Below are 25,434 nucleotides of genomic sequence, written 5' to 3' on the forward strand. Positions count from 1 at the left end.
ATCTGTCAGTTTAAAAAAAAATATAACCTTTGCGATTGAACCGTAATATAATGAGACACTTGTCTATACTATTGTGATTCGGGGTTTTGTGGAACGAGTGATTGAATGCTCAGCAACATTTTTCATTATATTTAAGCAAAATTCGGCAACATTACGGCATGTTTACGTAATCAATAGGCTATATGGAAGAATAAAAGAAGAGTGCAATGGATTATAATTCATTATTATCGCAGGGGATTACATAATGCCCCTCGATATGCCTTATGGAGATTATTTCTTAGAGCTAACTTTTTCCGCGTTATGCACGATAAAGATACATGTATAGAAAATTCTGGCATTGAACCTGGCTCAATTAGGCGTATTACTTTTTCAAGGGATTTATCATCGCTAAACGTAATATCTATTATGTTGAAAAGAAGCAACCATGACAATTGTCCAAACCAATGTGTTCACATATTTTTGCTATCTTCAGATACATCGATACATTTCCACATATTCAGATAACTTGAATATAAAACTTTATTTGACATAAATAATATTGAGAAGAGTTTTTGATGCATACGAGACCCATTTATCTCCGGTTCCGAGACAATAGGGTGGTTTCCTATTATTTTTTTATTGCTTTAATCGAAAGATTATTACTCCTGGAGTACGTATTTCACGCTTATAGATTTTTAAATGACAACATCTATTTTTCGCGATTAAATGAAAAGTGAAAATTTTCAAGCGCGCGAAAACGCGACGCTTAAGTATGAATGCCGGGAAATATCTCCGTACATCGTATTTCTGGTTCACCCTCCCGCCCGGTGAGGTGACCTTGAGGCGAGGCTTAGCGGTGATACGTCGCAGGATGCTAGCGGATAGGTGAGTACCTTGCTGGATGGTAGCACTTGGCTTAAAAAAGGTTTATTAACACCTTATCAAACGAAGAAAACTTTCCGAACTTAGCCAGTTTTAATAGGTGATTATTAAGACATGTTTCCCTGAGCTCTGTGCCTCATGCATGCATTGGTAACCTCAGACGATGTATAACTCCTATCCTCTCGTATAGAAACTAGGTCCCTGTGACGTCACGTGGAGTGGCATCGCATGGGCACCAATCTGGCCTTTTTCAAATGAGGATAAAATTTGACCCTTGCCATTCCTCTAAACCGGTATTTCAAAAACCAAATAATTTGTGTATTACAAATACACTAATGGTGGGTAACGAATCGCAATCAATGCCTTTCGTTTTCTTTGATGAAGGAAACTACCCTATTGAGTTCAGAAAAATTAAAATATCATAAAAATTACGAAAAAATGGAAAAAAGATGAAAAAGTATTTACCTAAAAAATGAGAAGTGATTCCTAGAAACGACGGCCAATACTGAATAGTACGGAACGTAATAGAGCAGCGAGAGGTAATTTGGAGCGCCCAAGACGTTCTCGGCTGATAATAGGGGCAATGGAAAACAGGTCGAAGCAGGACGCACGTGTGCGTCCTCCGCTCAGCGTAATAGTTTGCGCAGGACGCACCGGTGCGTCCGCCGCAGCAAAAGTGTTAATTGAAATAAAAAAACTGCTAAAAAATGATTTTTTCACCTCACGAGTATTATGGTAAAAATAGTTTTTTTTAGGTTGGGGGTGACCTTTTTCAAAAATTAAATCGAAAGAATGTCTTTTTCTTTAGTTTTGAACAAATTTTCATCAATTTATAACACAGGAACATGGGGTCACAAAAAAGGTCAACCCTAATGAACATCTAAAAGTGACTTTTCTATCATGACTGGTTGCCGGCCTTGGTGGCAGCGGGGTAAAGTCCTCGCTTGCCAAACATGAGGTTGCAGACGTTCAAGTCCTGGCTGGGTAAGTTACCCCGATCCAGGGCATGGTTGTTTGTGTATGTTAAATTGTTAACATCTTAATAATAACCTCGATGTAAAAGGCCCTACCATTACATGGAAGCCTTCATGAACAAAAATCAGTCTTCAAAGGTTTTTTGTAAGGGTGATAACTGAAGGTACTTTTTGTTGCACCCAGAAAGGTAAGTTGAAATGGAATGAACTCCACTGGAGTACAATTTATTTTCCAATATCACTTACTCACAACCAAGCTCCAAGGCTTTCAGCTAGTGGGCATGGCAATTTTAACACACAAATATCACAACGGTCTATTGGACCACTTTCATTAATGTTTCATAAAAATACTCTAAAATAACTATTAATGTCCTTCAATCAGTCTCACAGGCATATCCAAGGGGGAGGTATTTGGGTTGAACCCACATGATTAAAAATTAAACTATAAAAGTGAGTAAAAATTTTTGATCTTATAACACACAAACTTCAACAGAATTTTAAGGCTCAAAGCACCTTCAAAACGTAATTTTAAGGCATGTATTTTTTTATAATCTCAAACCCCTGATTCACATGGGTATTCAATACCAATGGCAGGTAATCCCCCTCTTCAGATGCCTTCAGATACACCTATGATTAGACTCACAGATTACAGTTCTTACACTAAGGCACAACAAAGAGATTACATTTTGAGCAATTACCTCTTTAGAATCTGCAGCACAACAAAATACATTTGCTACACAGACTTGGAGATTAAATGAAAATAATTCTACACTATATATAAGAGATATACCCATAAAATTGACACTGAAATGAAGACAGAACAAATGCCAGCTTAATTTCACACACGGCAATACATATTTTGGTTTAAGAGTCACAAATGATTCATTAAAATAATCCTCGAATAAGTTGTGGAAGATTCGCATTCAATTGAAGAGACATATATCGAATAGAAATACAGTGAAACCTGCTAAAATCAGCCAATTCAACTCAAAACTTTATCATATAAATATCAATTTCCCCTCCTTTCTATGGCTGCTTCCCAGAGCGGCTACCATATATTTGCTCCAGAAAGGCTGGAAACAGGTTTTACCCAATAACAGAACACCTGGGGAGTTCTTTTAAACATAATATCAGCAAGTATTTTCAGTAAAAATAACAACTTTCACAACACTACTATGTTCCCTAAAGCTAAGTTTGTCTATTACTGAACTCAGCACAAATGTTGGGATGGCTCCATTACATTTCATAATAAAATACTTCAATGACCATACGAATGATTTCACCACAGCAATTGTAGAATACTCAATTTTGAATACTCTTTTACCTTTGGAACAGTTTTTTACAGGACTTCACCTTTTCTCCAATGAACCACACCACCATTCTAACTCTTGCAATTTTTATCATTTGGGCTTCCTGGAAGTGAAAGTGAGATAGAGTTGAAATATTGAATCATTAAGTAGTGTATTATGAAACCACTACTTTCCCCTTGAGGGGACATCAAAAAAATACCATGGATAGTGGAGAGGTGTGTGTGTTTTTCATGTGAGGTGCGTGTGTGTGCTCTTTCAAGCAAAATAACTACCAATTGATATCGACTTAAATAATTGCCGTACAAGAATAAGATTGGCAGGTAACTCCGGAAAATTATGGATTATTTTAAAAATACACATTCCATAGGCACCAATTTTGGCATTACTTTAATTTCAGGCCATAAAAAAGTAAGCATCAAGGCGTAGAGCAGACTGGACCAGAAAAACAATAATTCCAATTAGAAATATCGATGGCTAAGTTCTATTAACACGTATCTCAAAATTTGGCCAGCTTGACACAGGTATCTTAAACTAACAAGGGGAGACCACGAAACTTGCTCTGCCTTTTTCAATGCCGTAATTTTTTATGGCCTTCGGAATGGTGAACACATCTCTGAACTAGTAGTGGTTCCGTTGAATGGGCCTTAGTTTGGCTGTAATTAATTAATTTTCATGCGGTACTTTTTACAAGCCGCGTATAGTTTCATGATATTGCCACCTTCTCCAAGTGGGTCGGATGGGGTAGTGGTAAGCGCATAAGGCTACCACCCGGGGGACTAGGGTTCGAGGCTTCGTGGAGGCTGTATGTTTTGTTGTCTTCATTGTGATTATACGGTGTCAACTTTTTCATTAGTTTTTATTGCGACAATAATAGACATGAGACAATTTTTTTATCATCATAATGGCGTTTAGGTATTTTAGCAGTGTCATTTTCAACGCGGATAAGTGAAGGCTCCACTTTCTACTCTCCTCAAAAACATACCGAAAGGTTAACGGGGGGCTAAAACAGTGGCTTTTTTCGAAGAAATGACATTTGTTGGTGGGCATCTTGTTATTATATTGGATGGGCTACGGAAGATTTTGGGAAGCGGCGAGCACAAGACACATTGGTATAATTGCTGCTTTAAACCCTCTAGCGGGCGCGACTGTTATTTCTACACAACCGGGCGAATGGCGTACTTTGCCCATGATATTTGCATATATGATAACACTCGATTAAAAAAATAATCTTTATTTGTAGAAATTAGTAAAATCTTGTACATTTATAGGTAATACAGATATAAAGGTACAAAGGTGGTACACAACCGGTCGCGCGGCGTAATTTATACGCCAAGTGTGACGGGTTCCTCTTGCTGATCTAAAAAAATTAGCTACAATTCCTCGAACTTTGAAAACTCGCAACATAGACAGTCAAAGTACATTGTAGGAATACAAGAGACCATTCTATCCCGGAATGTACGTACGATATTGAAGTCCTTGGTTTTTGAAGACTGACGTATTTTATACGCCACCACGCCCAGTCCATTGTCATCAACTTTGATTTAATCCTATTTGTTAATGGAAATTATATTTCGGAATGGTTCTTTTAGCACATACGTACTGTGTAAGTAAACTCCCTTTGAAGTAAAGTGAATTACAAGTATTCGAGAAATATGGCCTTTTATAATCGTTTTGTGTTCTTATTAATTATGTATGTACGCATGTTGTTGGTCGCCGCGAGCCTTTAATGGCATGTGCTCTCGCAAGAGTGGTTTTCATTTTTAATGTGGAAATTGATCACTATATGCAATGAAAAAATTAACATTTTGGCGCACACCAACCCTTGCTTGTGTAGTCGTCGTATCTCTGCGTTTGTAATGACACTGCTAAAATACCTAAACGCCATTATGATGATAAAAAAAATTACCTCATGTCTATTATTGTCGCAATAAAAACTAATGAATAAGTTGCCGCCGTATAATCACAATGAAGACAACAAAACATACAGCCTCCACAAAGCCTCGAACCCTGGTCCCTCGGATAGTAGCCGCAAACGCTCACCACTACCCCACCCGACGCATTTGGAGAAGGAAGCGATATCATGAAAGTATACGCGGCTTGTGAAAAGTACCGCATGAAAATTAATTAATTACAGCCAAACTAAGGCCCATTCAACGGAACCACTACTAGTTCAGGGATGTGTTCACCATTCCGAAGACCATAAAAAATACGGCATTGAAAAAGGCAGAGCAAGTTTCGTGGTCTCCCCTTGTAAGTGTAATAACATTAAAAACTATAATAGGGTGGTTTCCTATTATTTTTTTATTGCCTTAATCGAAAGATTATTACTCCTGGAGTACGCATTTCACGCTCTTAGATTTTCGAATGACGATATCTATTTTTCACGACTAAACGAAAAGTGAAAATTTTCAAGCGCGCGAAAATACAACGGCTAAGTATGAATGATGGGAAAAACCTGTGTGACGTCGTTCAGGTTCCTGCTGCCGCAAGTGAGGTGACCTTGGGGCGAGGCTTTGAGCGTTGATACAACGCAGGATGCTAGCAGTTAGCAGAGAACCCTGCTAGCTGTTAGTGCTTGGCTTAAATAAGGATTATTATTACCTTATCAAACGAAGGAAACTTTCCGACCTTTGGCAGATTTAATAGGTGATTATTAAGACATGTTTCCCGGAGCTCTGTGCCTCATGCGTGCAATGGTTATCTCAGACGATGTAAAACTCCTATCCTCTCCTGTAGAAACTAGGTCTAGGTCGGTATTTCTAAAACCAAATAATTAGTATATAATGAACACACTAATGGTAGGTAACGAATCGCAATCAATGCTTTTCGTTTTCTTTGATGAAGGAAACTACCCTATTGATAGAGGCTCTTAAGGCCTGGTTACACGGTGCAGTAACCCGTACGGGTTAATGTATGAATGCGTGTCTGTTTGCATGTCTGAATTCATGGACGTTTGCGTGAACAAGGAGCATGAATGAGCGGTTACACGGTACATGCGTTCACACAAGTTTTCACACATTTTCTCGTAACGCGAGGCGTTTAGTTTTTGTTTATTCCCTTTACAGTGCGCAAAATTTAAATGTGAAAACAGTATCATTAGGTAGGAAGCAGACGATACCTACCAGAAAATAATTCCCTTTTCGTTGTTTCCTGTAGGACCAGGAAATTTCACATACTGGTAATATATTTGCGCTGCCGTGTAAACAGTGGTTTTCATTGTAGTTGCCGAAGTTGTTTCATTTCATGCTAGTAATATTTATTTATATTTAATATTTATCGTTATCGCTTGATTAATGCTATATCTCAATAGTACTCTATTTATTTCAAACCATTATCAAAGTTAATACTTAGGCTGAAAATTTGTAGACGCATCTTGTTTTTAAGCCGTGTTTACTAGACATTTTTCTGTCATCTGTTTCACTGAGTGTAGATGATGTATGAGAGTAGATATTTTTAATACTTTGTTCTACTTTTGTCCGGTACGGTTATAAAGTTAAGAAGATATTTGCTGTTGATGGAAAAGATGTTGGTTTAGAGGTCTTGTCGATTTATGAACTTGCGTAATGTGAGTCGTATTTTTGTGGTGGACCAGCGCATTCCCACCTCGGACGTATAAAAGGTAGAATTGTCGTTAATTCTTATGATATAAATTATGTTTAAATGTGTTCTATAAGTCGTATGATAGCCGTTGTATTTCACAAATATCGCGTTGAAAACTCTGTGACAACCTCATCGATTGTTTTGTTCCGGCATAATACAACCAACCAATAAGAGACCATAGGCATAAACTTGGTATGTCCGGCATACATACAGGGATAATCTATACGAATATTAGTGTAGATGCAAATGGTGAGTTTATGGTAGGATTCAAGCACTTACGATACAGTACAAATGAACAAATACGCGTAAAGAGTTACTGAATAGCCAAGACGGCCGTGGAATAGCCCTGCAGATGACAACTAAATGCGTCGTTTCCCACCAGGTGGCTCTGTTATCAACTTGTGCGAATGCATGAACGAAATTAGAACAGGTTCTATTTTCCGTTCACGCGTTCATGCATTTAGACACTAACCCGTACGGGTTAATGCACCGTATAACCAGGCCTTTCGGCAAGAAAACGTGGATTTGAAAGAGCAAGTGTTACTACAAGAATAAAGGATAATTTTCGTCTGAAGACTTTCACAGCTTCTTTTATCTATGTTGCTGGTGGTTTTCGGGTATTGCTGTGTAGAAAACATTTTAACTCGACGTTTCACTCCTCCTACTGGGAGCGTTATCAAGAGAATGGAAGGAATTTATACTCGTCCCGAGCTTATATATGTTTTTTATATATGTTTTATGTCGAGTTAAAATGTTTTCTACACAGCAATACCCGAAAACCACCAGCAACAATAAAGGATAATAATTTCAATTTCAAAAGAGAAGGAATAAAAGAATTCTTTACCAATCTGATCCACCCCCCGCTTCCCTCAAAGCAAAGCCTAGATACGCCACTGACAATGAGTGTCACAGCAAAGAAATTTCACATCACCAAACTACTTTATTAGAAATTTTGTAACAAAATCATTTCCAATGGCAGCCTTTTTACCTTACGAATATCCTTCAACCTCCTGGATTGCCATATCCATGGTGATCAAAGGTTTGTTCAGGATTTGCTTCCCAAGCAACACGGGCAGTATCCGCTCACACTCATCCTCTATTTCGGCCAGACTCTTCTCAGCATTGATGACCAAGACGGGAGGCATGCCTTGCTGTAGCTTCTGTTCTATGAGCCATTTCTCGTAAGCCCCATGAACTTTCTGCATGTAATCCAAGGGTATTCTATACTTCTCTTCAGATCTTCCCCTGTTTATCATTCTTTTGTATGCAACTTCTGGAGAACATTGCAAATACACTGCAAAAAGAAAAAAAAATTAAATTTAAGATAGCACTAAGAAAAAGGGAGAGGCAAATTTATAACATTAACAGATCCTTGACAAAAAACACAATTCCATCAATAATTCCCAAGTAGGCTGACAGGATAAGCAAAACATGGATGATGAAATTAAGTGAGTTACAAAGGCAAGAGAGTGTTTAAATATAACGGTACTCACATTAGAAATTTATCAATTTTTTCACTTTCATCCCAATTATGTATACCTATGTCATCAACTGGCTGTTCGAAATGGTCCGGCAGGTGCTGCCCCTCTGGGGGACGCCGAGGAACTCGGACGGTCGAGCCAGTAAGGAGGGTGACGCGCAGTCAGTCGCGCGGAATGTGTGTAGAGAGACGGTGCGAGTTTTGTTGAGGGAGTACCACTCGAGTGCTGTAATAATCCTTGCTACCTCTGTTAATAAACCTCTACCTCACAGTTCAGAAGTGGGATTGACCAGCGAGCTGCGGTGGAGTTGTTCGTGCACATCCAGCCATCAATAGATAGAACATCAAAAACCCCAGTGCGGACTGAGTAAGGTGAGAGAGTGTGGTTCTAGTTGTAGCAATGACCAGTCCGACGAATGCGTCGTGGGATGGCGAGTGTCGCGTAGGTAGCTTCAACGGGGTCCATTCTGCGGAAGGAAGGGACGCGACTGAATTGGCGGGAACATGTCGAGAGCAGGAGAGCGAGGCTGGCGTGGCCAGGGAGCGTAGTGAGATGCACCGAGAGGCTACCGCCAAGTGGGTTCTGCCTGCGTCGACGCCGTTTGCCGCGAGAGACAAGGCTAAGGAGGATATACAGGCAAGAGGACCCGGTGAGCAACCGCGCGAGGCTACTGTCGTGTGGCCTACTAAGGGCAGAGAACCGTCGTTGGGAAATTGGCGGTATCCTGTCGGAGAGAGTAGCGTCCTTAGAAGCGCAGCGGAGAGGGAACAAGCGCTCTTGCAACACGAGAGAGAATTGCTAGAGAGAGAAAGGAAACTTCTAGAACGTGAACGAGAGCTTTTAAATGGGCAATCGTTAGTTCTTGAGAAAAGTATGGTGGGTTATCGAGAAATAGCAGAGCAATTATTGCCGGAGTTTGAACCTTCGCTAACCCTGGGGTTCACGGCGGTACAGTGGGTCAGGCGAGTAGAGAGCATTGCATCAGCCTACGGATGGGACGAGTCGATGTTGTTAGCCCAATCCGTTAGTAAGTTACGCGGAGCGGCGAAACTATGGCTGAATAGCGTAGCCGAGGAAGTACACTCTTGGGAGGCGTTCAAAAAAGGACTATTATATTGTTTCCCATCAGTGGAGGACCAAGCCGACGTGCACTTGAGTCTTACAAAGAGAAGAATGCAGCGTGGCGAGTGCATGAGTCATATGTTTACGCGATGAAGACTATCGCTAGGCGTGGTGAAGTAAATGAAGCCTCCCTTATCAAGTACATTCTAAATGGCATGTGGGATAAGGGACTAGTGAAGCTGCTGACTATGTGTGACTTTGAAGATGTAGAAGGACTATTACGCAAGATAAGACGATACGAGAGTGTCACTGATAGGGCCAAATTGGGAGATAGGGCAAACTTTCACAATCGACCTCCTGTGACCATTGACAAGAGGGCTGAGGTCAAGGAAGTGAGGGGCGAAAGGACGCCTACCCAGGGCGTTTGTTTCAATTGTGGAAAAGAGGGGCACCTCGCTAGGGAGTGCCGAGTAGCTGCCCGTGAGAGAATTTGTTACCGGTGCAAGCAGACGGGACATATGCAGAAAGATTGTTTGCAGGCAACACCGAGAACGACCCAGAATGAGAAAAAGTGGAACGTTAGGAAAATCACACGACCCAATTGCATCATAAAAGACGAGTACCACAAGTGGATAGAGATAAACGACGACAGGGTGGTTGGCTTCGTTGATTTAGGAAGCGATGTTGTCACCCTGAGAAGAGACGTTGCACAAGAACTAGGAGTCGAATATGAGGCGAGCAAAAAGCGTTTAGTTGGGTTTGGATCAGGGGGTTGTGAAGCTATTGGCACGAAACGAGTGATCTTGAAAGTAGACGATGTGAATGTGGAAGTAGAGGTTTTAATTGTCCCAGAAAATTCTCAGGAGGATGCTATCATTGTAGGGCGGAGTGCCTTAGACCAACCAGGAATTCGGGTCGAAAAGGAGTTTGGGAGACTCACCATTTCCAGAGAAAACGCCGACCTTCGTGAAAGAAAGAATTCTCAAGTGCGGAAGGTGGAAGAGGAGTCACGGATCCAGAAAGACGAGATACACATGAACGAGAACCTGACGACGCAAGACGAAGGGGCACTATGCGACCTCGTAAATAAATTCAGGGGATGTTTTGCTAAAAACTTAAGCGAGTTAGGCAAGGCGAACTTCACCAGCATCAGCATTGACTTGAATGACGACAAACCCGTGACGTCACGTCCGTATCGTCTGCCTTACGCAAAAAGAGAGAGCATGCAAAAAGCGGTGGAGGAGCTGATGAGGATTGGAATAGTCCAAGCTTCTACATCAGAATATGCTAGCCCGGCTCTGTTGGTGAAAAAGGCAAATGGAGAGGACAGATTATGCATCGACTACAGAGGGCTGAACCAGAAGACCCGGAAGGAGAAGTTTCCCATGCCGGCTATTGATGAGCAGTTGGATAGCCTCGCGGGAAACCGTTATTTTTCCACTTTAGACTTCGCGTCGGGTTACCATCAGATACCAGTGGCGCCCCTCAGTCAAGGCATCTTACAGCGTTTGTGACGCCGGGAGGGTTGTTCGAGTTCAACAGTATGCCCTTTGGTCTGGTAAACGCACCAGCCGTGTTTAATCGGGCGATGAGACAAGTTATCAGGAACACAAAACCAGGGGATGTGTTGATATATATGGATGATGTTCTGATACCGAGCAGAACCGTGAAGGAAGGACTTGAGAAGCTTGAAAGATTTCTAGAAGCACTCAAAGAGACAGGACTAACATTGAAGTTGGCGAAATGCGAATTCTTCAAGGAGCGCGTAGACTATTTGGGGTTCGAGATAAACGCAGATGGAATAAAACCAGGCGAACGAAAGATTCGAGCCGTGAGAGAGTTCAAGCGACCGGAAAATGTCCACGAAATCAGGCAATTCATTGGATTGGCCGGGTTCTTTAGAAGGTTTGTGCCAAGATTTGCTGCGATTAGCCAACCGTTGACAAAATTGACGAAGAATGGAGTGGAGTTCAAGTGGAATGAGGAACAAGAGGTGGCATTCCAAGAACTCAAGGCAAGACTGGTCGAAAGACCTATGCTGACGCTTTTTGATGTGAGTGCAAAGCATGAGGTTCACACAGACGCCAGCAAACATGGATTAGCAGGCATTCTTATGCAATCGCAAAATGAGGGACCATTGAGACCTGTGGCGTACTACAGCCGACAAACAACGGATGCAGAGAAATCCTATCACAGCTACGAACTCGAAGCCTTAGCGGTAGTAGAGTCAGTTGACAAATTCAGGATGTACTTGTTGGATCGAATGTTCAAGGTAGTAACGGACTGTAATGCATTAAAGACGGCTTTGACTAAGAGGGAGCTGTTGCCAAGAATCGCCAGGTGGTGGTTGAGACTACAGGAGTACGACTTCGAAATCGAATACCGACCAGGCAGGAGCATGAGCCACGTAGACGCCCTCAGCAGAAACCCGGTGGGAAAGGCGGTAGAACCTGAGATGGTGGACTCAAAAATATTCACCACCAGAATTCAGCAGGAGGATTGGCTGTTGACCATGCAGCTGCAAGATCCGAGTCTCCAGGAAATACATGCGACATTGAAAAAGCCAGCACAGACAAACGAGGATAAGCAAGTGCACACTAATTATGTAGTAAGAGACCATCGAATATGTCGAAGAGTGGAGGGGGGAAGTCGTTGGGTGGTCCCAAGAGATGCGATTTGGAGAATCATAAAGGGGAGCCATGATGACATGGGACATTACGGAGAAGAAAAGACTCTGGAACACCTGAGAAGATATTTCTGGTTCCCGAGGATGAGACAAAGGATAAAGAGATATATCGCAGCCTGTATCGAATGCGCGTACCACAAGAGACCAGGCGGGAAAAGGGAAGGAATACTGTACCCAACTAAGCGCGAGGGTACGCCTTTTCACACCGTTAACATAGATCACCTAGGACCATTCCCTCGTAGCAAAAGAGGCAGTGAATACGTCCTCGCGTACCAAGACAATTTTACGAAGTTCATAGTACTACGAGCTGTGAAAAACACGAGGTCAAAACCAGTCTGTGAGGCATTGAGTGAGATAGTTAGTTTGTTTGGTTGCCCGGACCGTATCATTTCGGATAGAGGAACGGCATATACGTCGAGAGAATTTGAGGAATTTTGCGAGGGGCATCAGATAAAACACGTCAAGAACGCCACTGCGACGCCTAGGGCAAATGGACAAGTAGAGAGATCAAACGCCATAATTACTTGAGCTATCACTACGATGAATTCAACGGAGGAGGGAAGTGATTGGGATGGGCGCTTGAAAGACATTCAATTTGCCATGAACTCGATGAAGAACAAGACGGTGGGAGCCAGTCCACATGAACTGTTGTTCGCGTACCGCCCGCGGAATGCGTTAAGGAACCGAGTTGTAGTGACATTGCAGGAAGATGAACCTGAATTGAGCAAAGAAGTGATAGAGGAGGTTAGGAAGGAAGCTTTAGGCAGGATGGTAACATGTCAGGAGAGGCAGAAGAAAAGGTTTGACGAAGCTCACAAGGAGCCAAGAAAATACGTGCGGGGAGAGTTAGTGTTAGTCGAGCGAGAAGCCCAGGCTACGGGAACGTCTCGAAAGCTAACACCCAAATTTAAGGGACCATACAGGGTGGAGAAGGTATTCCCCAGGGATAGATATTTGCTGACAGACATCCCAGGAGCAGCCAGAACCCAGAGGAGGTTTCATTCGGTCTTTTGTGCAGATCGAATGAAACCATGGTGCCAACCCCCACCAGACTACGACCCCGATGCTGTAGAAGAAGATGACAACCCACCCCCATGCAGCCCCGGAGACCAGGGAGCCCACGAGCAGATTCAAGAGGACCCCGATGCTGTAGAAGAAGATGACAACCCACCCCCATGCAGCCCCGGAGACCAGGGAGCCCACGAGCAGATTCAAGAGGACCCCGATGCTGTAGAAGAAGATGACAACCCACCCCCATGCAGCCCCGGAGACCAGGGAGCCCACGAGCAGATCCAAGAGGACCCCGATGCTGTAGAAGAAGATGACAACCCACCCCCATGCAGCCTCGGAGACCAGGGAGCCAACGAGCCGATTCAAGAGGAATCCGATGCTGTAGAAGAAGAGGTCAGCCAACCGCAAGAGCGGGCCGAGGACGGCCCTGAAATCAGGAAAGGCCGACTGTCATCAACTGGCTGTTCGAAATGGTCCGGCAGGTGCTGCCCCTCTGGGGGACGCCGAGGAACTCGGACGGTCGAGCCAGTAAGGAGGGTGACGCGCAGTCAGTCGCGCGGAATGTGTGTAGAGAGACGGTGCGAGTTTTGTTAAGGGAGTACCACTCGAGTGCTGTAATAATCCTTGCTACCTCTGTTAATAAACCTCTACCTCACACCTATATATGTACCTCAGTCAACATTTATTCAGGATGTAACTATACATGACAAAATAAGTACACAGACAAAAGAAAGTTCTTGAATAACTCTTCGTGAAGTATTGGTATTCACATAAATTATTTTGGAATAAATATTTTAAAACTGCCTCACAAACACCATTCACTGCCATGGGAAAATTTTCCCAGGACCCAGAATTGAACAATGAACCTATGGCTCTTTCTCATGATAACAATTGTGTTATTTTGCACTGTTTCACACATTCTCTAATATGAAAAGCACAAGAGCTACACATAGGAAAAAAATCTTTTCTGCTTCTCTTACTGACATTCAAAGATGGCGACGATCCTCAAATTTGACCAGGTTATATACCTGTGAGTATATAACCTGGGTATGTAACTAGGTCCATCTGCCAGTGAATATATATAGGCACCACCTCTTCAGCGGTGATGATTGCACGCAAAGTGTGTATGCGGGACAATTATGAGAAAACAAGCATGTAAGGGAACAGTGTAAACTTTCCAGTGTTAGTGAAGGAGAATGAGAAAGACAGGCTTCTAGTGATCACATGCAAAAGCACTCTAAAATTACGAAGACTAAACCTAACCGACATCGGAAGCCAGGAACTTGATTGGCCCAAAAAAAGACATTTTCACAAGTTCAATATTTTTCACAATTATATATTTTTTTCATTTCATTTTCAATTATTATAATTTTTTTGTTTCTTTTGTACAATTTTATATTTTTTTTAATTGAAGTATTTTCTTTTCAAACCACAACATCACGATTCATTACTTCCTGTACTAGCTGAGGGTCAGCTAGGCTTTCCTTAATACAGCCATTTGTGCCATAATTGGGCACATTCTCAATCCCTCCCGCTCTCAATCTCTCCGAGACTTCATCACGAGGAGGCGATTCGCGAGCATCTGAGTCCCAATCTCGCGAAGCATAAGAGTCCGTCGTGCCAGCTTGATTCCGCGTGCCGCTGATTCTCGCGTCTAGTGAAGACCTCCTCATTTTATAGTGAATTTATCAACGGTGTCGGCCTCTTTATGCCATGTGTGTACTCCCATTACTGTACGCCACCACCTCTCCAATTGCAAGGTGAAACGTCAGAGTGTAACCTGTTTCCCCTCTTCTGCCTTCCCCTCCCCTCTCACGCCTGCTTTGAGTGCTCTGCTCTAAGCCAGCTGTGGCTCTCTCTCCTCCAGACATCGAACAAGGAAGGACCTCTTCGTGCCCGGCATTTTCCCAACTTCAAGACTACAAATAACCTCAGGCAACTCGGTATTATATGTATTGTGTACCTATAGATAAACTTTGCATATTAAATGTATTTATACTGTTCGAAATCAACCCTATTGTTTTTGTTATTTTTCACTCCTAACCACCCATTTATTGTCAGTGGAAACGAAACCCTAGGGCGGGCTCGCGGGGATGCACTCCTGGGGCAGGGACTGTAAGCGCTAGCTTTACTCCTCTGCACCCAAAAGGGGAACGACGGGAAGGAGCAAGGAAGGAGGCGCCGCCGTGATGAGAGCCCGACGACGCCTCCGGGGAGGGGATAGGGAAGGAAGGGAAGGGACGAGGAATACCGCACTGTCGCAAAGGCGGGCGGGCCCTACGAACAGTGAAACCAAGCGAAACGCAATCTACCAATCCTAGTGGATTTTCTTATGAGGAAGAAAAATCCATCAATCGAATCGGTAGATCCCATTTCTTGCGACGTGTGTGCGTTGCACATTTATATGAAGCATATATGCAGTAAGACAGAAGAAATTTAAATACACAATCACCCATGCTCAAATAATTTCGCCTCAACACTTCCACCCTCATTAACAGTTGAAGGTCAGAACTGGTTATTTAAGGCACCACGTCACAATTGTTAATTTCTTGCTGAAATTTTAAGATCAGACCTGATTCAACTTTTAGATCAGGTCTGATTTATAATTTATATCAGAAAATGAGCTGTTTTAAAACCAGATAGGATCTGATATAACTCCTGATTAGAGTTTAACTTATCTCATTTCCAGATCTGAAATTTCTGCCAGGGGTAATACCCTGCATGTCGTGGCATATGCTGATCAGTTCAAACCCAGTAAAAATTTGCTGGAATTTTCCTCATTCAATAAGGTTTTGCACATCTATGCACTTGGTAAACGGTTTTCTGTGAATAGGTCAGCCCTGCTGCTCCACTAAGTACTAGTGGAGGCAACATGTTAATACTGGCCACAGGGTGACAGTGCTCACTACTCTTGACTTTTACAAATCCAAAGTAATCTTGTACGCCTAAATACTAGCTCTGTGGATCAGCCATGTGACTGATCTAGTGCAACTGCCTTGTGTGTTTTTGTATGATGGATTAAGCACAATAGGGTAGTTTCCTTCATCAAAGAAAACGAAAGGCATGGATTGCGATTCGTAACCCACCATTAGTGTATTAATAATATACAAATTATTGGTTTTAGAAATCCCAGTTTAGACAAATGTTAATGGTCATTTTAACCTCATTTGAAAAAGACCAGATTGGCACCCATGCGATGCCACTCCACGTGACGTCACAGGGACCTAGTTTCGATACGAGTAGATAGGAGTTTTACATTGTCTGAGATTACCACTGCATGCATGAGGCACAGAGCTTGTGGAAACATTTCTTAATAATCACATAGTAAAGTTGCTGATAGTCAGAAAGTTTCCTTCGTTTGATAGGGTGTTACTAATCCTTATTTAAGCCAAGCGCTACCTGCTAGCAGCCAGCATCGTATCAGCGCTCAAAGCTCGGCAGCAAGCAGACTGCATCGTAGCAGCGTTCATAGCCTCGTACCCAGGTGGCCTCACACAGCAGCAGCCAGATATCACACGGCGTTTTCTCAGCATTCATACTAAGCCGTTGCGTGTTCGAGTGCTTGAAAATTTACACTTTTCATTTAATCGCAAAAAATAGATATCGTCATTTAAAATTCTAAAAGCGTGAAATATATACTCCAGGAGTAATAATCTTTCAATTTAGGCAATAAAAAAATAGTATGAAATCACCCTGTTTGAGAAGATTACTTGTTCTATGACTTTAGTTTCAGTTCTGCATGAATAACTGCATTGAAAAACTGAAGATAAGAAGACAAGACGTACTCTGGAAGGAATTATATAGAGCTAAAGACTTAATTTTTTGTCAATGAGTAAATTTCACGTTTCCACACATTTCATTGACGAGTGGCATTGAGGAGGGAGGAAGTTGAGGGTGGGGGTGGGATGAGAGGGTGGGCAGCGCTCTGCTGATATGTTGCACTATGTATCTGCCACTGGGTTACTCTGGGTTCTACCCTCATAGCCTAGACGAATGGCAATGGTAAATTTTATCCTCATTTGAAAAAGGCCAGATTGGCTCCCATGCGATGCCACTCCACACGTCACAGGGACCTAGTTTCTATACGAGTAGATAGGAGTTTTACATCGTCTGAGATAACCATTGCACGCATGAGGCACAGAGCTCCGGGAAACATGTCTTAATAATCACCTATTAAATCTGCCAAAGGTCGGAAAGTTTCCTTCGCTTGATAAGGTATTAATAATCCTTATTTAAGCCAAGCGCTAACAGCTAGCAGGGTACTCTGCTACCTGCTAGCATCCTGCATCGTATCAGTGCTCAAAGCCTCGCCCCAAGGTTACCTCACTTGCGGCAGCAGGAACCAGAACGACGTCACACGGAGTTTTCCAAGCATTCACACTTAGCCATCGCGTTTTCGCACACTTGAAAATTTTCACTTTTCATTTAATCGCAAAAAATAGATATCATCATTTAAAAATCTAATAGCATGAAATACGTACTCCAGGAGTAATAATCTTTTGATTTAGGCAATAAAAAAATAATAGGAAAACACCTTATTGTCTACCCAGGCAAGTGCCTGGCTATCACTCATACTACCTCCACATCCACTTCCCTCACTTCTACTATTATTACCTTCCTCTCCAATTTGACCATGACTAGTCACAGGGTAAACATGCCCAAGTGCAACATCTCCTTTGGGCCGTATTCAACCTAATGAGAAGCCACGGCAATAATTGTGCATTTGGAATATGAAACATACAATTAAAAACAGTAGATGACATTTCTCTTAATCATTATAACCTAGTGCTTTTGCATGAGATTTTATTTTTTTGCTAAGATCACAGAAAACATTGAAGGAGTGTGTGAGCTCAAGCACGGATAATACGCAACAAAGATACACCGCAGCCGGATAATCGGGAGCACCTTGCAAACATCGATCCTAAATTAAAAGCATTTTCACACGTTCCAATTGCTGTATGCATTTAAAGACACTATGGTATTTGACAAAGCAAAGAAATGCAAGACAAAATTAAATTGGCAAGTGTAATTATCCTCATTACCAACATACCAATTAGATCCAAAGAAATATCCATGTTAGATGTCATCCATTCATAGTATTTACACAAAACTGCATACTCCGGCCCAGTAAGTAAGTTATCCTTGTATGCTTCTTCAATAAAAACAAACCTAAATTTAAAGAAGTGAGAGAATGAAAGTTAACATAATGAAACCAACAAAGAATTGAATAACTTTGTCATTAATAAATGCATGTGAAACTTAAGATTCAATGCAAATAAAATATCCTCAATTTAAGCAGCAAGAAAACTTCCCCTGCATAATCTGATGATAATAAAAAAAGCTTGCATGATCTTAATTTGTCGCCAGCAACCAAAACTGGAAATTGGCACAAATTAATGTAATAAATTTTATTAATCGTGTCTCTTTTCTCAAAAAGGAGTGGTGTCAGTAACATGGGTATTGAGCTGCATAACCTTTTACATATGTAACAAATTAAAAAACATCTCCTGAATTGGCCAATTTCAAATGAAAGTCAAAAAATATCCAGGGATAAAATGTTACATGGAATTGATGAGTAAACAGACTACATATTCAATGGAAAGCAATTAACACACACATATAATCTTATTAACAGATTACGATTTTACTGTCTGGTAAAAAAATGAACAACTTAGGCCTGGACTGAGGACACCACTCTCAAAAAAACTGTTAGTGGCATCAATTTCACAATATATACCACAAAACCATGCTGAGTCCTTAGATAAGTCATTGGTAGCGGTCACATCCCATCCCATCTGTTGCAAGGAAATGGCTTGCTGGAGGTTTAGAAGATCACCCTATTCAGCCTGCCAAAGTTAAGGTCACAGGTTCGAGTCTCACCTGGCCAGTTCACCCCCAACCAGGCCGTGGTTGCTAATGCATATCGATTGTTATTTGATGTAGCTCCCCAATGTAAAGGCCGAATAGCACTGTTTTTGGGGCGATTTACAAAAAATTATAGGATTTTTCTTCTTTTCTTCTCATAGAAAAATCTTTTTTTTTTGTAGAAACATTAAGTTATGGTATCGCTAGTAGTAGGATCTGCCCGCCTCTGTGACGGTGCGGTATTCCTCTCCCCTTCCAACCCTATCCTATCCCAGGAGGCGTCGTCGGGCTCCTACTGCGGTGGCGCCTCCCTCCTTTTCCCTGCCTTGTCCCACCCCTTCTGCGGTGTAGAGGTGACAAGCTTATAGCTTCAGACTTAGGCCCAGGAGAGTAACACTGCGAGCCTGCCCTAGGATTTTGTATCCACTGTTTTTGGGGTGATGAATATATATATAAAAAAAGGGACTTGACCATGAAGGCTTAGGTGATATTTTAGAAGCACAAGCACTTCCTCATGCAGAGCATCTTCAATGACTCGCTGCAGTTTGTGAATTACACAAATTTACAATTTAGAATCCACCAACGAAGTAAATCAGTTATGTTGAATTGTGGTTTGGAATAAATTGCAAATAAGAGCATGACTGCATTGTAGAACACTCACTGATTGGGATATACATACGATGCTGACAAAGATGGGGATATTGTAGATGAATACAATTTTTGTAATGAAACGACCTCTGAATATTTTGAGATTCACATTTTAACACAGGCCTAGACCAAACACTTCATCTAACTGAAACTTCACTAAATCACTGAATCACAAGATCAACTTAAAGCAAGTTTCATGTTTGAGCTATACCTAAAAATGATTGCATACTTTCAGACAGGAACAATTTTCTGCCATTCTTTACCTCCCATTTTTCTGGATAGCAATGGCTGCGGGGCCCAACCTGCAGTTGCCATTGACCACAACCCTTTTAATTCCTATGCTCTGAGCTAACTATTACTATAGCTTAGAGGTGGCGATAAGATTTGGGAAATCTGATTCCCTCCGCTATAATTTCTGCTAAGTAGAAGATGAATTATTAGGATGGTCCTTATTATTAAAGTTTTTGAATTTCCTCTGGGACGCCCCTCAGTTCAGGCTGAATTTAGATAAAAGCACTTAGATGTAAGATTTAGATATGGAGAACAAACCACTGCTACTAAGCCCGTTTTGGCAATAAACAGAGATAAATATGGCATTCAAGTTATATTGACGAAGTTTAACGTTTATCTAAAGAATTTTATGCTTTTACGATGAGTGAGAATGATCAACAAAATTAAGAGTATGCAATCCATGTGCCACCCAAATTGTCTGACTAGGGTGGTACATTCTCACTCTCGGTGCGATGCCTCGGGAACCAAAGGGCAGAAATGAAAAATAATTGAGGTGATACTCAGCAAATGTCTAATGAGTCACCGTATTAGATAAAAAGTGATAGAAGAATCCGAGAGTGACATCATCTTCAGTTATGTCCGAAAAACACCCAAAAATACTAATATTTCAAAATTTTAAGTACGATGCGGAACGTTTTCCCGGTATCTGATTGCAAAAATAATTTTAATGATTTACTTTCTCACCAAATGGAACAAAACTGAGGGGCGTCCCAAAAGAATTTTGAAAACTTTTGTATTCGAAAAGTATTGATTTTCTGGCGAATAAATATATTATTATTATTTTTTTAAATTCCAACTCACCTATTATTCTGAAGAGACCTCTCAATAACTTGTACTTCAAAGGAGTTCTTGTGAGCCTGCAACCCTAATCTACAGAGCTGGACATAGTTTTCAAAAAGGAAATTTCTTCCAGACAAATCCTCGTACAAAAGCTCCAGTAAATTGTGCCCAGAAACATTACGCCATACCTCCACTGGTTCCTAAAAAATAGGAGAGAAAAAATGCTGAAGGATGAAATGGATTTTTCCTAGTCTACACAAGGAAATAAAAATCAATAATGAGTGGAGTACTCACTTTGTGACCATAATACATATTAAAAAACACGCAAAAAGAAGTTTTACTTCCGAGCACATACTCGAAAAATTACTGGGTAATTCCGATATTTCCACAAATAGAAAAAATAACTACAAGCACATATCTAAAAATGACATTCTTATTTAAGAATATCCTCTTCAACAGCCAATGCGATCCAAATGATTGACTACCATAACAAAAGACATTCTCATAACACAACAAGGAAATTCACTAAGAAAAAAATCAGACAGTTTGACTGTGACTTAAACTCAGATCTGCTAATTGCTTATATTGCATTTAGCATGACTGCCCAGGATTCAGAAGATATATGTAGTTTTCAACCTTATTCAAATCAAATATTTTCCTAAGGGTATTTCATCGTTGGTGTATATAACATTACCCCCAATTAAATGTGCACGCCAGAACATGGCATGGATTTTGCATGTTCTCTATGGTACTTTGGAGGTCAATGAAGGAAACATCAGGTCAAATTAAACCAAGGCATTTACTGATCCAGCATCAACCATGTCCAACTCACACATTTCCTCTCCTTTGACTGCCTCATCAGCTTGCTCCAGCTAAACTCAACCTCAGGAATGTTAACCTTTTCCCTACTTAAGAAGTATATATACATGTGGACGTTTACTGACCCGGGAGACGAAAGCCGTATATATACGTTTTCAAGCTCTCCCCCTTTTAGGACGGTCGCGGGTTTACGTCGTCTATGTCTCGGGACCCAACGCTGCGGGGTTTAGGATTTACCTCAGAATCCGGGAGCAGGTACCCTGACTCCTCGTCTTTTATTACCCCTCTTAGCGGTAAGGGACCACGGTCATGCAATTGTTTATCCAGTCAGTTTTCGTAAAAATATTTGTTCATTTCTCTAGAAAAATAAACTAAGAATTGAATGATTTGTCTTTTGAGCAGCATTTACAATTTTTAAATGAAATTCTACGATAAATATTAACGTATATCTCAAGTTATGTATAAACAGCAACATGGAAATTGTTGCTGCATTAAATGCGTTAATATTGACCTTAGAACTAAGTTTAAAATTTGACAATGCTCAGAAAAAAATGAAGAATTCAATTCGAAGTCCGTAATTTACGTGCAAGCAACAATTATCCATCGGTTAAATACATATAAGCAATACATAAGTTGACCGCGAACCAATGCCGCAGGTATGGTCGTAAACCCGGAAAGGAGGGAGCACAACCACTATCGAGTGGAGTTTCACCGGGGAGGGGTTGAAAAAATTTCCGTGAGACCCTTCTTAACGAATGTCCTCCAAAAAAGCTCCGTATCACGAGAGAGAAGAGTCTGTTGGTGCACAGTACAGCAGTCATGCTGAGACGAAAACTCTGCTGTCACTACGAAAGGGTTAATCACCCGCAGGAGTGGTCCATTCTCTCTGCCCAAAACTGCAATTTTCATACCTGCACCTTAAGGGGCAGCAAAAAACTTGCCAAAGACTCATCAAATTGGCTACAGCAACCTTAAGGCCCAATCTGTTAATTGAAATGACTTGGTAAATCATGGAAAATACAAGGAGGCTCACGAGGCAGTCTGGTTTGTTACGCTTACAGATTTGGAATAGAAATAATTTAATTTGAAGATCAAGCAGTTGGGAATTGAGGGCCAGAATTGTACATATAATATGGTGCCATTCCCACATATTGCATCAATGAAGGTGGCTCACGTTTCTCACCTTCAGGTAAATACTATACAAGAACATTACCCCAGTCGGGAACCTGTAAAATCTTGAATCGAGTTCACAGTTTTCTGCGGCAAACAAACCTGTATTGTAATGGTCCCAGGATACCTTTTGAAAATATTCAACACCGACGATTTTCCACTAGCAATATTTCCATCCACAGACACACGAAACTGCTTAGGAGGGAAGTCCTAAAAGAAAAAGAAGCCTCATCATAAATTAATAATTACATTCATTTTGTACACCAATAATGTTTGATTAACAAACCAATGTAAAATAAATAAATTGGGGATAGAAAGAAACTAAAATTTTTTGGGAGAGCTGAAATGGTCATTCTGGCTGAAAAAATCAAAACACGTGATGCCCACTGCAATTATGTATCCATTAAGAGACCGATATATACTAGACTAGCTGACCCGGCGAACTTCGTACCGCCTAACATTCAATGAACTTATAGTTTAGTTGCACCATTAATAAATAAAGAGCGGCTGTATCGTTTTAATCATATTTGATTTATTATAAATTAAATGAGAAAATATTGATGGAATAAAAATTATACGATGCACAAAGGTTAAGAAAACACTTAGCTATTTCACAAAATAATTTAAATTTAAATTATTTTGTGAAACAGCTAAGTTTTTTCTTAACCTTTGTGCATCATGAAGGAGTTTCACCATGTTACGCCAACCACCATCGCATTTAAAAATTATACGCATTCAGTTGTTGGCTATTTGTGTTATTAACCGTAAAAATATGTTTTTAGGTCTAAGTCCATAGCGTAAACTTGGCTCGTTCACGGGGCAGGTTAACACAACGCTAGACCGACGCTTGACTGATGCTCAAAATAGTATAAGAAAAGCCCCTATGAAGCAGCATTCGTATCAAATGACTTTAGGCCCGCCAGTTATAGTATCTCTGTTTGGAAAAAATGCACTGCCTAAATGTGCTGCATGCGTAAACGCACCACGGTGTGCCCTACACATTCGGGTTTAATGTCTTGCGTCAAGCGCCTTCTGATAAACACCAGTTTTTGTTTTGTTATCAGATGCAAGATAAAGCGAATGAAGCTAAATAAAAATAGCGAAGCGAAGCAGGGACGCAGCGAGGGGGTTTTTTGGGAGTTAAAACCACCCCAAAAGCTCAGAGAATCTTTTTATAAAACATTTGGTGTCAAGATGAAGAAGAATGTCATTTGGTGAAGGATGTCAAGAGAAAAATATGAGGCTGGAAGGCAGTATGGTAACAAAGGGCTGTTCCGGGGGTCCGGACTCCACCTCCAAATATGAAAATACTATTATTTTCATTCATAAATGAAAACAAAATATTAAAAATCATGATATTACAAAAGATTTCTTTGACAAATTAAGTTTTTAGAAAATGAAATGAGTTAATATTAGTTTTAAACCCTCTAGTTGGTACCCTGTTTTTCAAACATTTTTCCCCCTAGTTTTGGACCCCCTCTAATGAAATTCTTGGCTACCCCACTCTTGGGAGAATAGAATTGGCTGCAATTAGATGTCAGATGCCTTGGAAGGACAATTAGCTGGAACGGTAGCTGCAGTAGGAAAATAAGAAGTAAAACATGCAATGAACAGACAGCATTTGTAAACGTCCAAATTTGCGAACAGCTTATAAAATTTTGATGAAATTGAGGAAAAGGTTTACCAAATGTTTTGAGTGGAAGTATGGTTTTTTACAGGTTCCATTGGAAAAAGTTGAAACCGGTCATGGGACAGTTCTACCAAGAAAAAGATGCGAAAATTACCAAAAAGAAGCCACACACCATGTTTAACCCTTCATTTTGGCGAGTAAGTAATAGGTTCATCTGAAAGGTGATTGCAATGTTTTTCCGGGTTGACTGATAATAGCTGAATTATGAGAAAACTTAGACCTCTACAACAACACGGATATGCTTGATGATTTTTAAATTGACAAGGTGGAGGAATAGACTAATTACCCAACACAACACATTATATTTATGAAAAATAAACTGATTCCCGCCAGAATTATATAGCTAGTGGTAGATTGGATATCTAAGGTCTAAAAGAGTCAAACAGCGTCGCTTACCAAAAAGGTCCGCATTTCTATCGCTATTTTTTTTGTTTAAATTTTACCTGACATTATTTGAAATGGGAACCGGGCTACACAAAACAAGAAAGACTAAATCAGGGGCGTTGGGAAGGAAACATAAAACGTCTACGTCTACGTTCATAAAAGAGAACGAAAGAGTATTTCAACGAATTTCATTCCATATACCAGCTATAAAGAACTGAAGTAGAAAGTATTTATTATCCCCTCCAAACGAATATATAATCAACAATATTATATTTGAGACGAATTGAGTCCACTTTCATTACCAACTTCGTTACAAACTTACCCCGTTTGAAAATACTCGCTGGCTGCACATCATCCTGATGAATTGAGATTCAGCTCGAAAGTAAGGCAAAAAAACTTTCCTCACAGCGTAACTAACTTGCATTACTTCATCTTATCGAAAAAACAAGCCAACACAAACATCTACTCGTACACAACAACAATAATCCTAAATGGTCCGCGATACATCTCGCGGGTTTTTTAGATCTAGTACCAACAGAACAAAAAAATCATCGTCTGCTAGTGGAAATTCGAACAATACAGTGATTACAGTCCTCCGCTCAACTCCAATGAAACTTATTTTGGATGAAAAAGTCCCTAATCACTTAATTAAATAACAGGGTCACTTTACATAAAATATCTCCCATATTGTTGGGAATAAATCAATGTAATGCCAATTTCATTTGACACGACCATCCGTAAAGTTTGATATGTTGGTACTCTGTTCGCAGCTGCGATCAATCGAATTTGACGATATCTATCG

At 40.8% G+C, this 25,434-nt stretch overlaps 1 protein-coding gene across 1 annotated transcript; it reads right to left on the reverse strand.

Annotated features, from left to right (window-relative positions):
- Nucleotides 1-2,028: 2,028 nt before the first annotated feature.
- On the reverse strand, nucleotides 2,029-25,320 carry LOC124161541 (thymidine kinase 2, mitochondrial-like). The gene is made up of 6 exons (XM_046537911.1): nucleotides 24,955-25,320; nucleotides 22,661-22,768; nucleotides 20,591-20,769; nucleotides 18,036-18,154; nucleotides 7,734-8,039; nucleotides 2,029-3,248 (listed from the first exon to the last, which is right to left on the reverse strand). The coding sequence occupies exons 1-5, from the start codon at nucleotides 25,054-25,056 to the stop codon at nucleotides 7,735-7,737; spliced, it is 813 nt and encodes a 270-aa protein (XP_046393867.1). The 5' UTR covers nucleotides 25,057-25,320; the 3' UTR covers nucleotides 2,029-3,248; nucleotide 7,734.
- Nucleotides 25,321-25,434: the final 114 nt, after the last annotated feature.

The sequence above is a fragment of the Ischnura elegans genome, chromosome 6 (assembly GCF_921293095.1).
Source record: "Ischnura elegans chromosome 6, ioIscEleg1.1, whole genome shotgun sequence".
Taxonomy (NCBI): Eukaryota; Metazoa; Arthropoda; class Insecta; order Odonata; family Coenagrionidae; genus Ischnura; species Ischnura elegans.

Coding starts and splice junctions, on each gene's coding strand:
- LOC124161541 (XM_046537911.1), bottom strand. CDS start 25,056: ATGCAAGTTAGTTACGCTGTGAGGAAAGTTTTTTTGCCTTACTTTCGA. Junction 18,155..20,590: donor AGGTCTCTTCAGAATAATAG/GTGAGTTGGAAT, acceptor CTTTAAATTTAG/GTTTGTTTTTATTGAAGAAG. Junction 8,040..18,035: donor TATTTCTTTGGATCTAATTG/GTATGTTGGTAA, acceptor TTCTTTTTGCAG/TGTATTTGCAATGTTCTCCA.